At 51.8% G+C, this 17,006-nt stretch overlaps 2 protein-coding genes across 2 annotated transcripts; one reads left to right on the forward strand and one right to left on the reverse strand.

Annotated features, from left to right (window-relative positions):
- The first annotated feature begins 1,366 nt into the window (after positions 1-1,366).
- On the forward strand, positions 1,367-5,894 carry LOC121142651 (keratin, type II cuticular Hb1). Its single transcript, XM_040752790.1, has 9 exons — positions 1,367-1,735; positions 2,358-2,566; positions 3,122-3,182; positions 3,832-3,927; positions 4,093-4,257; positions 4,483-4,608; positions 4,865-5,085; positions 5,307-5,338; positions 5,587-5,894. Exons 1-9 carry the CDS (start codon positions 1,367-1,369, stop codon positions 5,751-5,753), a joined length of 1,446 nt encoding a protein of 481 aa, XP_040608724.1. The 3' UTR covers positions 5,754-5,894.
- A 5,579-nt stretch (positions 5,895-11,473) lies between these two features.
- Positions 11,474-16,314, reverse strand: LOC101838988 (keratin, type II cuticular Hb5-like). Its single transcript, XM_040752791.1, has 5 exons — positions 16,203-16,314; positions 15,028-15,153; positions 12,569-12,786; positions 12,223-12,254; positions 11,474-11,895 (listed from the first exon to the last, which is right to left on the reverse strand). The coding sequence occupies exons 1-5, from the start codon at positions 16,203-16,205 to the stop codon at positions 11,726-11,728; spliced, it is 549 nt and encodes a 182-aa protein (XP_040608725.1). The 5' UTR covers positions 16,206-16,314; the 3' UTR covers positions 11,474-11,725.
- Between the last annotated feature and the right edge of the window lie 692 nt (positions 16,315-17,006).

Below are 17,006 nucleotides of genomic sequence, written 5' to 3' on the forward strand. Positions count from 1 at the left end.
TCTGTAGAACAAGAGGAATGGTGCATCCCTCAGATGGCTGATGTAAGATGGATCCTTGCTTACACTGATGAACACATAGTAGGTGATCCTTGCAAAGGAATGCATGTTTATCAAAGTAAGGTGTGTTCTCCCTACGGAGTCCTCACTCCCTATAGAAGGGAAAAGTTCTCGAGCAATCCAACCTCAAATCTACAACCTGACATGTTTTGCCTCCCAGTCTAAGGCAGAGAGAAGAACCCAGAATTCATCATGAAGAATTCTGCCCCAAATATTGACTTGGAAATGAGCCAAGCCTCTAGCCCAGCACTCTCTCCAAGAATTTTGTTGAATGGCAGATTTTCCTCATCTGTGCTAGGCAATAAGTAGGCACCACTCACAAGTAGGTAATGAGGGCTCACAGTGAAACCAGAGAACAAGAGAGTCAACTGACTGAGACTTCAGTTGCCATGCACACCTATGATGTTCCATACGGAGTCATTGGTCTAAAACTCTGACCTCTTATACAGAGGGCATAGGGATGAGAGTGACAAGCTAAAGTGTTAAAAAAAACATACTCTAAAATAATCCTAAAACAACCGGGGGAAATGAATGTGGAGCAGATTGTAGTGCTTTTCTGGATTCGTTGTTGATTTTTCTTGCATGTGAAAGGGTGCTTGCTGCCTGTGTTTTAAAATGCGTATGTTGAAGGGAGTGTGGTACCCCTCGGGGTAGAGCACTTGCTATTACACTCTGGCTTTCATCGGGGGTGGGGATGCTGAAGTACCTAAGGACCATATATCACACTCTCTGGAAGCTCCAGGCAGGTCTTACAGGACTGAAGAGACAAATACATAGCCTTGCCCTGGGTGTTACCTCTCAGGAAGAGCAATTCTCAGAGGACAGAGCAGTGAGAGAGGGATGGCCACTCTGTTTTGGAGCAGCCTTGGTCCTGCACCATGGAGGTTGGGGGTTGATTCTCCAGCCTTGCTTGGGTGCCCTCCTTCCCACACACTGAAGGCACACGAGCATCCGCATCCCGTTCCTGGCTCTCCTCTGGGTCTTTCCTGCCCTCCCTAACGCCGCAGAGTGTGCATGCCCCACCTCAGGTACTTTGAAGATGCAACCAACTGAGTGCCCCGGGCACAGGCTGGCGTGCTTTACAAAGAGGAGGGTGCGGGCCACTCCTCCATTAAAGGACACTCTGGAGAGGCTTGGACAGGGCTAACCGCCCAAGCCCATAAATTACAATTGCCTCAACCACCTTCTTAGCCAAACCCCTGAGAATCTGCCATAAATAGGACCCGGGCACCTAGACTGGGACATTGGAGTTTCCGACAGGACTCCAGAGCTCCCATCCACAACTCCACAGTCCATCTTCAGAAGCACAATGACCTGCGGATCAGGATTCTGTGGCCGCGCCTTCAGCTGCGCCTCAGCCTGCGGGCCCAGGCCAGGCCGCTGCTGCATCTCTGCAGCCCCCTACAGGGGCATCTCCTGCTACCGTGGACTCTCTGGGGGCTTCGGCAGCCACAGCGTCTGTGGAGCCTTCCGCTCCGGCTCCTGTGGAAGAAGCTTCGGTTACCGCTCTGGAGGAGTCTGCGGACCCACACCTCCCTGCATCACCAGTGTCTCTGTCAATGAGAGCCTGCTCACACCCCTCAACCTGGAGATCGACCCCAATGCTCAGTGCGTGAAGCATGAGGAGAAGGAACAGATCAAGTGTCTCAACAGCAGGTTCGCAGCCTTCATCGACAAGGTGGGTGTCCTGGACCAGCCCCTTCCTGGAGCCCACCAAATGCATGGCCAAGGCTGGGTGCTGAGGGGGACAGGAGGCAGAAAGACCTCTCGTATTGATCCCTGGTGTCAAGAGAGAGGTGTGTCCACATGGGCACACTGAGGACCCACAGTCCCAAGAAGCAGGGCTTATGGCCAGGCTGCCCTGGGCACAAGCTGACAGCAGGGAGTCCCAGGGGACTGCAGCATGGAGCTGTGGGCAGCCCAAGGAGGAAGCTTGCACTTCAGCTGACAGGAAGGGAGGCAGACTGCTGGGGGAGGCTGAGAGGCCAGCCTAGTTAGCTCCTCCAGATGACCTGGAAACTATCTCCCTGGATCTGTGCCAGCCCCTCATACTGGGATGTGAATGTGGGTGCCTTCCTAGCTTCAGAGGATAGTACCAAGCCCAGCATAGGACACTGACGTGGCCGCCTGGGTCTGTGAGTGTGGACACTGGGCCTGTCCCTTGTCCTCTCCTTAAGTGGAAAAGCTGAGGCAGGGCCAAGATAAGGGATGGAGAGTTGGGCTCCTACCCAGAGCCCCTCCCCCTCATCTCCACCATGACCCCAGACCTGTCCCTGAATCCCTTCTCACTGCCATGGCAGGTGCGCTTCCTGGAGCAGCAGAACAAGCTGCTGGAGACCAAGTGGCAGTTCTACCAGAACCGCAAGTGCTGTGAGAGCAACCTGGAGCCTCTGTTTGAGGGCTACATCGAGACGCTGAGGAGGGAGGCTGAGTTTGTGGAGGCTGACAGCGGGCGGCTGGCTGCTGAGCTCAACCATGCTCAGGAGGCCATGGAGGGCTACAAGAAGAGGTGAGGGCAGTGGGTGGGAGCTGACACAGGATTTCACTTAGAAGGGCACAGGAAGTAAGATTGTTTCCAGGAAAGTGTGTGGTCCCCAGGCCGTGGCATTGCCAGATCCTGCCACCTATGCAGTTTCTGTCTAGACAGTCACCTGAAGGGGACCTGGTGTCTTTTGTCATGCTCTACCTAGCACAGCTGGGAACAGTCTAGCACTCTGCTCACTGCCCTGTGAGGAAGGACACTCTCAGACATTCTACCTGCCCCACTGACTTTTGTCCCCTGCACTGTGGCAGCCAAGTAGATGCAGCCTAAGGCATTAGGAGGACAGGTCCCAGGCCCAGAATACCCCCACAGACTTGGGTTCTCAGTCCTGGGTCTCCAGGGCTTTCAGCAGCTAGGCTAAAACTGGTGTGTACAGGAGGGAAGGCTGGGACTACATGCCCAAGAATGCATCTTGTGCGCTTGGAGCCTTCATTTCTCTCCAAAGGGTCCTTAGAGCAGGAGTGGCCATGTGGGGTTCAGAGGCCCCCTTTCCCTCCCTGATCTCTCCTCTCTTCATGTCAGGTACGAGGAGGAAGTTTCTCTGAGAGCCACAGCCGAGAATGAGTTTGTAGCTCTGAAGAAGGCAAGTAGCAGGGGTGCGGGAGGCTGGGCAAGGTGGACACCTAAGGGGCACACTGTGCTTGAAGGGTAACTGGTGCCAATTTCAGGGAGCAGGAGTGTGAGCCCTTCCATGTAGGGTGGGAGATTCCCTGAGAAGCAACTCGATAAGTGTCATGTCAGGACTGTGACAAAGGGCAAACTACCTGGAATGTCTAGTGTCCCTGATGTACTGGGTGGTTAGACGGACCTCTGCTGCCTTATCCTGCTTTAGAGGCTGTAGTCTGCGGCTGGCATCTGAGGGTCCCACTGGGCTTCTGCTTCCCACTCCAGAAGGAATACTAGAACAGAAACAGGGTTCATTGTTAGGGGCACGACAGGCTCCAGGGGCAGAGCTGGAACCCATCTTGGAGGCTTTCTGGAGCAGTACTGAAGCACTTGGGGCCAGAGCTTGGAGGCAGGGAGAGTCTCCAAAGCACGAGAGTCTCCACACATCTTCCAAGTGCATTCTGGGAAGGGAAGCAGAGACGGTTTGCACATAGAAACACTGGGATGGGGCTGGAGAGATGGCTTAGTCATTTGCTCACAGCCAAAAACGTAAGAAAGCTGGCACCCTTCTCCCCTAGGCTGCATGAATGGTTGAGAAAACAAGCTCACATATCCCTCTTTCCCAGGACGTGGACTCTGCCTACCTGCGCAAATCAGACCAGGAGGCCAACGCAGAGGCGCTAACCCAGGAGATCGACTTCCTGAGGAGGCTGTATGAGGAGGTAAGGGCTGCAGCCAGGTGGAAGCCTGGCAAGGAGGCTAAAGACAGTCACTCCATGGCTGAGGAGCCCTGTGTGGACCAAGGGAGGTCTGAGAGGCTGGCACGGGCATACTGGGTTAGAGTGGATTTTCAACAAGCTTTTGACTACTGTTCTCTCCTCCCACAGGAGATCCGAATCCTCCACGCCCACATCTCAGACACCTCTGTCATCGTCAAGATGGACAACAGCAGGGACCTGAACATGGACTGCATCGTGGCTGAGATCAAGGCTCAGTATGATGACATTGCCACCCGCAGCCGGGCAGAGGCCGAGTCCTGGTACCGCACCAAGGTCAGTGGTCACAGCACCCGTCATGACAGGCTACAGTGGGAAGGACTCCAGGAGCTTGTACCCCAAGAATCACAAGGAGACTGCAGTCACTCTCAGGGGGAGGAGGCAGCCCTGGCTGAACACTGTAATGCCGTGCATCTTGCACACTCCGTGGTGGTGTGCTCGCTCACTGGGTGGATGTTGCATCCTGTGCCTCATGGGCATCTCTGCTTCCCCCATCTTCAGTGTGAGGAGATCAAGGCCACAGTGATCCGGCACGGAGAGACCCTGCGCCGCACCAGAGAGGAGATCAATGAGCTGAACCGCATCATCCAGAGGCTGACGGCTGAGATTGAGAACGCCAAGTCCCAGGTATGTAGGGGTCAGCTGTGCTGGGACCAGGGAGGCTGGGTGCCTGCTCAGTGCCATAGGGTCAGCATGTGCCCTGCCTGGGTCTTACCATTCAGTATACTTCCTATTTATATGGGCAGAATCCTGCCCATGGTCACTCTGATTGAACCATGTCTATAAAGAAAATGTTCTTATTTGAGGGTGAGGGCAGCAGACTGGATACCCTCTGGATGGACCCAGAAACCATAGACTATTCCATTCTCTTCTGTGTCCCCAGAACACCAAGTTGGAGGCCGCAGTGACCCAGTCTGAGCAGCAGGGAGAGGCCGCCCTCACTGATGCCCGATGCAAGCTGGCTGAGCTGGAGGCTGCCCTACAGAAGGCCAAGCAGGACATGGCCTGCCTGCTCAAGGAGTACCAGGAGGTGATGAACTCCAAGCTGGGGCTGGACATCGAGATCGCCACCTACAGGCGCCTGCTGGAGGGCGAGGAGCAGAGGTGAGTTCCTCCCAGAGGAACCAAGCCCCATCTTGCCCTTGGCTGACCAATAGCTAGACTCCTGGGGATAAAATCTTTCCCTGGGCCCTGTGATGTTCATAGTGGGCCATGTTTCCACCCACTGTTGAGGGTAAATTCTGGTTTGTGGGGTGCGGTTTTGGGGGACTGTGTTTGCTCCTAAGTTGGGCTTCATGAACTTTTGTTTTTTTGTCTTCCCTCAGACTGTGTGAAGGTGTAGGAGCTGTGAATGTCTGTAAGTATTGGGGGCTTTGGTGTGGACAGATTTACTCCCTATGACGGCAGGAAGAGTGTGAAAGGATTTAGATGAGAGTCAAATGCATGTCCGCAGAAGGGATTTGGGGTCTAGGTGGAACCGGAGTGCTCATCGGAAGCGGATGTGGCTTTTGATCCCAGGAGTTCAGGGTCAGGGAACGACCTGGGTCCTACCACCCCTGGCCCCGAGCCCCATCCTCACTCAAACCCATTCTTGCGAATCCACAGGTGTCAGCAGCTCCCGCGGAGGAGTTGTGTCTGGCGACCTGTGCGTGTCAGGTTCTCGGCCAGTGACAGGCAGCGTCTGCAGCGCCCCCTGCAGCGGAAACTTGGCAGTGAGCACTGGCCTGTGTGCACCCTGTGGCTCTGCTGTGTCCTGTGGCCGCAAATGTTAGGAGATGTATTCACCTCTGGACCCCGACATGGCTTTTCTCCCTCTGAGCCATCCCCGGCTGCCCGGTGTTGGGACCTAGCACAAAGGGCTCAGCGACTTGCTCAGCTTGAAGCGATCTTCTCACTCTCAGTCCTTCTGGTTTCCCTGGAATACTGGGATGGGCTTCTGGAAGTCCCTTTGGGGTTGCAGGGTGGGTCTGGGGGGGCGGGGGTAGGACAGCACCTACCCTGCCTTACCTGGGAGCTAGTTGCTAGAGTCACAGTGCCACTCCTTCCCCTCTAAATCTCTCTTTATCTGTTTCCAATAAATGTAGTCAACCCTGAGCCTTGTCTGTGTCTCTGTTACCCTAAGGAGTCAGGGTTCAAATCTCCAGCATCACACGGAACTGAAAGCAGGGCTTCCAGGACTGTCTTGATCCCTGGGCTCCCATCAGTCTTAGACCTGGCTGAGGCCCATGCTAGGCTCACACATGGGGCGGTTTTCCCCACACCACCTCAAAAGGACATCTCCCTGAGAGATGAGGAACAGCTGTCTCTTAGTTGAGGGGTGCAACTGCAGTGAGTCTTGTGTTCATTTTGTGGAAGCACCACGACCCCCTGAAAGCAGCCAGAACACGTCTGTAAATGATGGGCAATAGCATCATATGCCCCAGTGCCTGAAGCTTGAGGAAACATCGCTCCCTGTCAGCTGGGGAAGACTCATACCTGAGTAATGTACTGGAATCCTAAAGGCATGAATACACGAATGTGATGTAAAGCTTCAAAGAAACACCTTTTATTTAGCTGTCCTTTCTTCATGGAGTCCCTTTGGGGGCTGGAGCCCTGCCAGAGCTGCTGCCTTGCCTCAAACACAGCAAACAACAACAGCCCAGGCGGCTCTGTCTCTTCCCAGCCAAGCAAGCTTAGGCTGAGTGCTTGCTCTCTCTATGACTGCTTGCACGACTCTAAGATGTGGGTGACAAAAGGGGCCACAACTCAGGTTCCATGGGAGAGAAAAGCAGATGTATGATAGTCGGGCGGGACCTGCCACAAGCAACCACTATCTGTGTTTATTAGTTATTGCTCTTTTGTAGAATAAAGATAAGATATCTCCAGGGACCAGGACCACCAGCAGCCTCTTCTTACATGCACATTCATGAACAGGGGTCACAAGCATGGAGAGAAATTTCTGTATCCCCAGGACCACTAAACTCCTTCATAGAGGAGGATTCTGCGACTAGGGCTGGATCAGTAAGGCTGTCTGTCCTGTGGCCTTTAAGGCTTGTCCCTGAACATTCCTCTTCATAGCAGAATGTGTCTCTAAACTTCCACTCCCAGGGTCAGAAGACAAAGCAGAAATGGAAGTCCCACAAAGAAGACTGTTGAGAGAGAAGGAGAGGGTGGCCTGAACAAAGGCTTTGTCAGAGGAAGGGCCAAGTTAATGGCAGCCATCTCAGATAGAGAGCCTCAGAGAGTTCCAGAGTGTGTGACTCTTCTTGACACCCCTCTACCCCAGAGTGTCACATAGCTAAGAAGCAGAGTTTATGCCCAGATCCTAGCCCTGAAGCCCCAGTTCAGCCATAGCCACAGCCACAGCCTTCTAGGACTCTTCCATTCAGAAGCCCCAGTCTTAATGGGCCATTCTGCCCCCTCCCTGTCAACCTCACTGCTCTCAACAGCCAAGCGAGGCCTCGACAGTACTACGGGGTTGCTCTGCTATCACTCATCTTGCTGAGCTCTGATCCCCTCTCTCCTCCTTCCTGTTCCAGCTATACAACGTTCACCTCCTCCAAGCTTCAGGAATTTGTGAGTGCGCCCTTGAGTGCAGTATAGGAACCAACACGTGATGGTTAATCTAGATTGTCAACCTAATTAGTTCTGGGATCAACTAAGCAGCCTGTTCCTGAGCAGATCTGTGAGGGAGCTCCCTGGAAAGACTAGCTGAGGGAGCAGACCCTCTCCTAAAGGGGCAGCACTTTATGGCCCAGCTATGAGCAGGTATCAGAGAAAGCCAATGCTGCTTTTGCCTGCCTATCTTTGCTCCTTGCTGGTGAGTGCATCTAGTCTGTTGTTTGTAGTGCTGTGGGCATCCATTTCTTCAGGCTTGCATCATGGGCTCAGACCAATGATTCTGAGACTTTGATGCCAGACTTGTAAGGCTGATATGATGTGCAAGTCCAGCTATGTGGGCCTCAGCGTCTCTAGTGTGCAGCCAGCCACTGTTGAACTTCCCAGCCCATATTGCACAAGCCAGTCATCCCCTTTGCAATATGTATGCATTCAATGGGTTCTGTTTCTCCAGAGAACCCTGAATGCTACACCACGTGTGCTTGTTAGGCAGGTGTCACAGGAGGACACTGGGAGTCAAACAGGAGTGGTGACAGCCTCATGCCACTGAGTAGCACTCTGGGAAGGGTTCCTCGGGAATCGTCTTTGATGTTCCAACCCTGGCTTGTCTGCCTGTTCCTGCCTGCTGCTGATCCAGCTAGAGCTGAGTGATGTTGGCTGCTTTCATTAAAGGTATTCTAAATGCCCCTGAAGGGTTGAGTGTGCAGATTGGAGCATAGTGTGCACTCTTCACACACTAGGCCCTAGATTCAATCTCCAACACTGTGATAAATATTTTTAAATGACTTCAAGGGATTATGTAAGCTAGGATGTGCTAATGGTGGGGAAACACACAAAATATCCCTGGGTAGATCAACTTAGACCATAAGGTCTCAATCTGTCCACAGCTACTTATGTGGTTGGGCCTTAAAGACAGGTGAATGAGACAGTCACTGTCCTCAAGGGACTCAAATAGAGATATGAACCCAGGTCAGCTTCTGGCAGGTCTGAGTGCTACAAAGTGTGAGGCAGGAAACAGTGGGTGTGCAGAGTCAACAGGAAGCCATCTTCATGGTGACCTCTTGGAGTGGGAATGGGAGTTCCCAAGGAATCTTCTCCTTGAGGGCCTTCACTCGGGTGAGATTCTGACAAGTCCATGTGGGCAGAGTTCAGTTTATTAAGAGGGAGAGAGGGAACTGGAGAGATGGCTCAGCAGTTACTGCTCTTCCAGAGGTCCTGAATTCAGTTCCCAGCATCCACATTCTGGCTCACAACCATCGGTAATGAGATCCGATGCCCTCTTCTGGCCTGCAGGCATATGTGCAGACAGAACACTGTATACATAATAAACAAATCTTTACAAAAAAAAAAAAAGGACAGAGACCTAAGTGTGTGTGTGTGTGTGTGTGTGTGTGTGTGTAAAACATATACACTGGTTTACTTCTCTCATCTTAAAAAAATTCCCTCTCATGAGAGCTGGAGAGATGGCCCAGTGATTAAGAACCCTTTGTTCTTCTACAGGACCTGAGTTCTGTTCACAGAATCCACATGAGGGGCTCACAACAACCTGTAACTCCAGTTCTAGGGTTGGATTCAATGCCCTCTTCTGGCCTCTTCAGGAACCTGCTTGCACATGGCAAACATTCACACAACATGTATATATAAAACCAAAAAATAAATCTTAAAAAACTATAGAGGGTTTGTGAGATGCATCTTTCAGGTGTGTATTAAGAGATGAATGCCTATAAATTAGATTCAAAGTTGCACGCTCTGTCTTTAACAAATACAACCCATTTGTTGATTGCCTCTCAGACAAAGGGCTGTGTTCTCTTTAGTCCTTCGTCCCTGATTCAGGCAGTGTGTTAAATACATTCAGCAAGTTAAACATATACACTAAGTCATAGAGTAAGAGGCTTTCCCCCCTTCCCATGACCCTTAATTTCCCATCTTCCTCTCCTGCCTCATGCTTATAATGAGAAGCAATGACCAAACTGGGGACAGCCCTGCTCTCTTCAGAAGTCACTTCAGCTCAGAACAAATGACTCCTCATAAAGCTACCAGGCCAATCTCCTCCATCCCTCACTGGAATGTGGCCCACGGCTTGGGGAACCTCTCAGAGAACAGGTCCCAAACCACAGATATTCTGGTGATTCAAATGACCCTAGGCCTAGCCTAGACCTGACCCCAGCCCTTGGGATCTCCAGACAGACACCAGGAAAATCAAAACTTAGAGGTTGGAAAGGGAAAATGTGGGAAGTCGGTCTCCAAGGAGCCAGGATGCAGGATGCTGGCCAAGAGTCCTGCCTGCAAGTCCCTGAGATGTTTCTGTGAATACTTCCCTCAAAACCCCTCACTGACAGACACATGTGCTGAAGCAGGAGGGGGAAACCTGCCTTTGAATATCAAATTCACTACTCCCAGCAAAATACAAGGGACGTGGAGCTGGACTCTGGAAGCTCACAGAGGGGGCTGCACTCCCAGGGCTCCTTGTGTCAGGAGAATCAGAAAAAAAGGAATATCTGAGCTGGGTAGTAGTGGTGTACACCTTTAATCCCAGCATTCTAGAGGCAGAGACAGGCAGATTTGTGTGAGTTCTATGACAGGACAGAGAAACCCTGTCTCAGGAAAAAAAAAGAATGAGTATCTGATTAGAGAGGACCAGAGTTGACCCACTAGGGCTGACAAGGATGTGTGTGGCCACCAGCAAGCCAAGTTTCCATCCATTCCTTTTCCATGAGACTGTCATGTCTACCCAAGAAAGGCGCGTTTTGGATACCTGTTCCTCAGGTGCTGATGCAGGAACCAGCAGACACTCTGGCACTCAAGCTCCTTAAAAGGCAACGCCAGGCCTCTGGCTAATGACGCACCTGCACCCCACCCAGAGACAGACATGGAGAGCAGGAACTATTGTTCCCAAGACACACTGATGATGTAATCCTTTTCACAAGGGAAAAGAATGTGAGCTCTCTAAGCACACTCCAGCCCTGTAAAGACAGCCTTGCTCTGACCACCTCTCCTTCAGAGAACTGCGATATCTTCTGTCCCTTGTGAGAACTCAGACCAAACTATCCCTCAGGTCCGGATATAGAGGTGAGGTTCCCCCCCCCATGCCTCAGTGTCCTGCTCCTGGCCCACCATCATCACTTCCTGAATTAGAACCCAGGCCTGGGCCAGTCAGTGCTGTCTGTCTCCACCCAGCTTCGACCTGAGCCTGGCCTCTAGTGTGTTTCAGGGCAGCAGAGGCGGGCTTTCTTTCCCACGCCATCCTTCTTTATTCCTACTTATCTCTGTGCCGGTGTCCTGCCTCCAGGAGCAAGGCTGGGATGTCTTAGTCACTGTCAAGTCCCCGGGGCTGAGAACTATGTGGGACCTTAGACCGCCACTCCAGTAGAGCTGGGTGTTGTGGTGCACACTTGTAACCCCAGCACTTGGGATGCTGACTCGGGAGACTCTTGAGTTCAGGCCTGGGCCACACGGGAAGTTCTATGCCAGTCTTGAGTTGTATAGTGAGAAACCTGTCTCAAAAGCGGGGAGGGGTGCTGGAATGCAGTTGAGCAGTGGAGCACTTGCTTAGTATGTACAAGTCCCTGGGAATAATCCTCAACTCCAAAACAAGGGCCTAAAGGAGGGGGTGAGTGGACAGAGGAGTGTCCTCTGTCCTCCAGCCAGCATGACTGACTGTGGACCCAGGCACACAGTCTACAGAATTTACCCTGTCTCTCTCTTCCTCCACCCTACAGTTCACCTGCCCCATCGGAAAGATCCGAGTCTTACAGTAACAAGTTACCCAAAATGTAAGTCACCCTGCACCCACACACCGTCGTATTTCCCCCACAGTATTATTGGTTGGAGCCTATGGGTCAGAGCTAGACCTCCGCTGTGGGGTAGCCCGGAAGTCAGGCTCAGACAGGCTGGCTGGTTAGCCACCGCGGAAAGTTTTATTAAAGGGGGAAGCCTAGAAACAACGGATGGGGCAAGTCAGAGGGGCAGGGCACAAGGTTCAGTCAGGTGAGCCACAGGCATCCTGTCTAGTTCCAGGTGAGGTGCAAAAGAGACGGTGGGTGAGGGCCCGCTCTGTAGGCGAGGGAATCTGAGACAAGAGGTCTTTGGACAGAAGCACGACTTCCTAGTCTTCTCCGGAGGGAAGCCGGGAGGAAAGGGTTCAGCATTACCGAAGGGCAAGGCAGCCAAAGCCCCCGACACAGCCCGCGGAGCTGCAGAGCGCGCAAACACCGCCAGGGGCGCTCATGTCCAGGTCACGGGAACAGAGTCCGGGTGCCCGAAGTGGGGCGGAGACCGAGGTCAGGCCAGGACCTCCAGTGACATCGCTGCCTGGAGCTGCATGGAGAGCCACGAGGGAGGTGAGACCCAAGGACTCAGGGAAGCCTTCCCGCCCTGTCTCTGCCAGGGAGGCCCACAGACTTCTCCAAGACCCTCCTCTGCACTGGAAGGAAGTTGGGTTCCCACAGAGGGGTACACAACAGTCCTCTCCCAGAACATACACAGGAACCCCACCCCACCCCCAGAAGAAACATCCCAGGACAACGGCTATCTGCACAGAGAGACAGATACACGCCTTCTGCCTTCTCAAGGAACCGAAAGGAACCGGAGGAATGAGGAAGGGATAATAAAAGAGCTCACATCTTACCCAATACACTTACTTACCCTCTCTCCCTGCCCGGGGTCCCAGACCAAGCCTGTGGCAAAAAAAAAAAAAAAAAAAAAAAGAAGCCATAGGTAAGTCAGTCTGCCCACCAGGTTCCCCAAGACAGACAGCCCTGACTCCCACGCCCCCAGACTAGATATCCCCAGCCTGCAAGCTCCTTGGGTCTGGCCTTGGCTCCTACCGCTGTCTCCCCGTCTTGATGGACAAATGGCTCTGCTGTCTGACCCTGACTCCGCCCACACCAGTGCTGAGGCCCTTTTGTTCAAGGAGCTAGTAAGGTGTGGGAAGACAGGCGGAAGGAGAGGCAAAGCCTGACACCCGTCCCCTCGCCTCTTGACATCTCACCTCTGCTCCTCGCCCTCCAGCAGCCTGCGGTAGGTGGCGATCTCGAAGTCCAGGCCCAACTTGACGATCATGAGCTCCTGGTACTCACGGAGCTGCCGTGCCATGTCCTGCTTGGCCCGATGCAGGGCCGCCTCCAGCCAGGCCAGCTTGCCCTTAGTGCTGCTTGAGGCCACATCCTGCAGGGCCTCCACGGCTTTGGCTTTCTCTAGTTCACAGGGCTGGGAACGAAGCAAAAACTGTAGATAGAAAGACATTCTCTACCTCATTTCCCCTGTCCTCGGAGGTCCGGATGTCACTCAAAGGCCTGAGGGCCAATGGGGGAAGATGATCCATGGTCAGGAGGAAGTGGAGGGTCTGCTCTAAAATTTTTGCACTTATTGGAGTACGTCTAGACCATGAGATAGAAATATAAAATAAAACAAAGTGCCCACCCCCTGCACTCGATTGACATTAGAAGCCACCACCTGGAATGGCTAAGACCTCAATCTCAAGATGGCATTCCTCACGTGAGTTAAGATTTAAGATTAGAGACGTGTCACTCTTTATCAAGAAAACTGGGGTTAGTGTTTCATAAGGAATGAACAGGATCTGGAGGTTCAAATCTGCAATCCCAGCAACTTGAGAGGCTGAGGCAGGAGGATCAAAAGTGTAAGGCCTTCCCAGGCTCCAGAGAGTGAAAGGCCAGCTGGGGAAACCTATGGAGCCCTCACCTCATACTGAAAAAGGAGAGAGGGCTAGAGAGTAGCCAAGTAGTCACTACTAAGGGAATGGCTCTGGGCCCTGCCCCCAGGACCACCCAAATCAGAACCAAATTGAAGTGAACAGAAAGACTCCTTTCCCATAGGGTGCCTGCTGCTTGAGCAACCGGGGCTACTGTGTCTAGTGGAAGACTCAACCACTGTGGGCCTTCCCACCCTCTCTGTCACCACTGGAACCTCACCTGGTCCATTCGTCTCAAAGCCACCAGTTCCTGGACAAGGAACCATAACACCAAGAATATGTCACAAGCCTAAGGCACATAAAACTGCAAAAAGTAAGACCAGACCCAGAACAGAAAGCCCTGGGCAGGGGCACAGGGTGAGCCAGGCAGACTTAATAGAGAAGGCTTCAAGGGTAGAGAGAGGAGGAGGCTGGAGAGCAAGAGACTGGGAGAAGGAAGGTATCCATGAGCAAACTCAATCCCCCTGGAGACCTGAGCCTGAATCACAAACACCTTCCGGGTCTGCCTGGAGGAAGTAAAAAAGATGAAGGCCAAGTGCCCAACACACAAAATCCTGTTCCCAGAGGGACTTGGGAAGGCCAGGACTTCTCCTACATGCCTTCAGTCTTTCTCTATAAACACAGTCCTGGAGGAGCACGGAGTCAGAGCCCTTCCTCTGCTACAGGACAGCGCCGGCGCCATCAGAGCAATGAGAGTTAGAGTCAAGTGTCAGAGGACACAGTCAGGAGTGGTGGAGATAGATGGTGGCCTGTGAGGAGTAGCTAGACGTCCCATCTCCGTTTGCTACTGCTAGCTCTTCATATGTTTGTTTTGGTTTTGCTGAGGGGAGAGGGTGGCTTTGTCTTCTCTGTGTTGTTTTTATGGGTTTGCTTGTTAGTTTTGGGACAGTGTCTCTGGTCTGTTTATTCTAGAAATGCCTGAACCCCATTGTGCAGCACAGACTAGCCTCAACTGGAAATTCTTCTGCTTCGGCCTCCCGAGCACAAGGATTAGGGCTCAATTTTATGTTTGTTTTTCACTGAAGGGCATGAGAACCAGGGCCTTGGGTAGGTCAGGCAAACATTCTGCTGATGAACCAGAACTCAAGCTCTAATAAGCCCTGTAACTCAGTACAGCGCCTGATGGCCTTGAGATCTGGATGCTGGAGTTACAGCTGTGTGCTACCACACCCACTTGGTTTTCATGTGCTTAAGGAAAACTGAGTTTCTGGTGAATCTTGTTACTTCTGAGCCTAAGCTCAGGGCAAAACAAAACCAAATAAACCCAGAGATGGAAAAAAATATACAAACACATATAAAGGGAAGGCCAAGCAATATGCATTGATACATATCCTCTTGGTTAATTGCCTTTCCATATAAAACAGAGCCCGAAGGGAAACATGAGTGGCACATGCAGCCAGCACTTCTATGTGCTTGTGCTCACACACACACTACACACACACACTACACACACACACTATACACACACACATGTGCACACACCATATACCACACACACACACTCTCACGCACACTCACACACATACTCTCACATACATACACACAAACACATACACTCACACCACATATACACACACATACACACATACACACACACACACACACACACGAGCGCGCGCTCATGCACACACATACAAAAATTCACCTTTTCCAAAGGATGAGAGAATCTAGAGAAGGTGTGGTAATGACACCCATCCCCTCCCCCAGCTGCCCTGCTGCCACCCCCACCAACACCTCACCTGGCTCTGAGCACCGCCCACCTCCGTCTTCAGCTGCTGGATGGCTTGGTTAAGTCTGTTCAGGGCCTCCTTGCTGTGCCGAGGGCTCTGCACACCTTTCTGCACAGTGGCCTTCATCTCCTCACACTGTGGTGGGGCAGCAGAGCAGAGCAGAGGTCAGGGGTGGGGGAAGACAAGGATAAAGCAATCCTAGTACCCAGCAGACACTGGGGGTCCCCGCCAGACCCTCTTCTCCAGGCATCTGGTTCTCTATCTGTGTTCCTGGAAGAATTCAGCGACTTCGTTGGACCAGACTGAGAGGCAGTAAAGAGAACCTGATGCAGACTCCAAACATCTGTCAAGGGACTCTAGGGATTGAACAACCGGGGATTCATCCCAAGAACGGGGAGTTAAGCTCTGTGGAATCAAGCACTGAAATTTACCACCTATGACCATCATTTAAGAAAACCCAATGGTAATTCATAATTTAAATTTTTAAATATTTGAGAGGTGTGTGTGTGTGTGTGTGTGTGTGTGTGTGTGTGTGTGTGTGTGTGGGCCAGAGGTCAGATTTGAGTGTTATTCCCTAGGAAGCTTCGCCTTGGCTGTGGGCATGTTTCCCCTTATTTTTGTTTTGTATTGTTTTGTTTTGTTTTTTTGAGACAGGGTCTCTTACTGGTGTCTAGGGCTTGTCAATTAGACTAGACTAGCTGGCCAGAAAGCCCCAGGGATCCTCCTGTCTCTGCCTCCCCAACTCTGGGATTACAAGCACACACCACCAAACCCGGATTTTCACATGGATTTTAGGAATCAAGCTTGGGTCCTCATAATTGTACAATAAGCACACTTCATGGATGGCGATGTCTCCCCAGCTGCCCAGACTACATTTTAAGTTGGGCCCTTTGCTCTACACTCTGAAGGAGGGAAGAAGCCACACATGCCTCCACCCTGATGAGGAGTTGTTCACACCAGCACCAGTGCCGATTTCACAGAGAGAACATGGGGAACAGACAGGGCCAGATTGTAAAACATCATCTCCCACAAATGTCTCTTGTACCCCATTGTCCCCTCTCCTGTCGCATGTGCCCAAGGTAAGTGGGATACAGCAGATGACTTGTGGCTGGCAGCACTTAGAACACCGGGTGGAGTCTGGGACCCTCAAGCCACGTGACTGACGAGACATAGGCAAGCCTCACCATTGTAAAGGAGCTCTGACTACTCCACAGCTCTCGAGCACCAAAGCCTAGCTCCAACCTGAAGAGCTCACAAAATCCCCATCTCTCAGGACACTCCGTCCCTGGAGCTTTGTGACCTCACTTGGTTACAGTTGCAAAGTTCTAATTGGAGTTTTGAGAGGCAGAGTTTTGAGAGAGAGAGAGTGCTCAGGATTATTACAGGGCAAAACAAAAACTGAATAAACCCAGAGATGGAAAAAATATATACAAACACATATAAAGGGAAGGCCAAGCAATATGCCTTTTTTCCCTTTATTATTTGGGTTAGAACATTTCTACGATCTATCTCCAAAAATCACAGACTCTACTATAATATGAGCAACACAGGAAAAGGTCGCTGCCTGGATATTAAAATAGAACACCACACCTCAGAGGCCCAAACCTATGGAGAGAGAAAGACTGAGCCACCACTCTCCTGGAGGATGGGAAGGCCGGCTTCACTATCACTTCAAGCCACTTAACTGTAAAAAAAAAACCAAAACAAAACTTGCCCATACCCTATTCCCTGATGTACACTGCTAATTGCTTCCTATGTCCTTCACTGCCCCCCATACACACACACCTGACTCTTCCTACCTTACAGAACCCAAGAATGGGATTGCCCTCATGGTACTGTCCCTGACTGGGGATGTAAGTCGTTAATCTTGAGTGCATATCTGTTTGGGGTGGTACATTTAGTGTGCATATTCCATTGGAAGAACCAAGAGTTGCCTCCATCCAAGATTTTCCAAGAAACCAGGGATGGCAGACACTGTAGGCAGAGCA

This window comes from Mesocricetus auratus, unplaced genomic scaffold (assembly GCF_017639785.1).
Source record: "Mesocricetus auratus isolate SY011 unplaced genomic scaffold, BCM_Maur_2.0 Super-Scaffold_100010, whole genome shotgun sequence".
Lineage (NCBI taxonomy): Eukaryota > Metazoa > Chordata > Mammalia > Rodentia > Cricetidae > Mesocricetus > Mesocricetus auratus.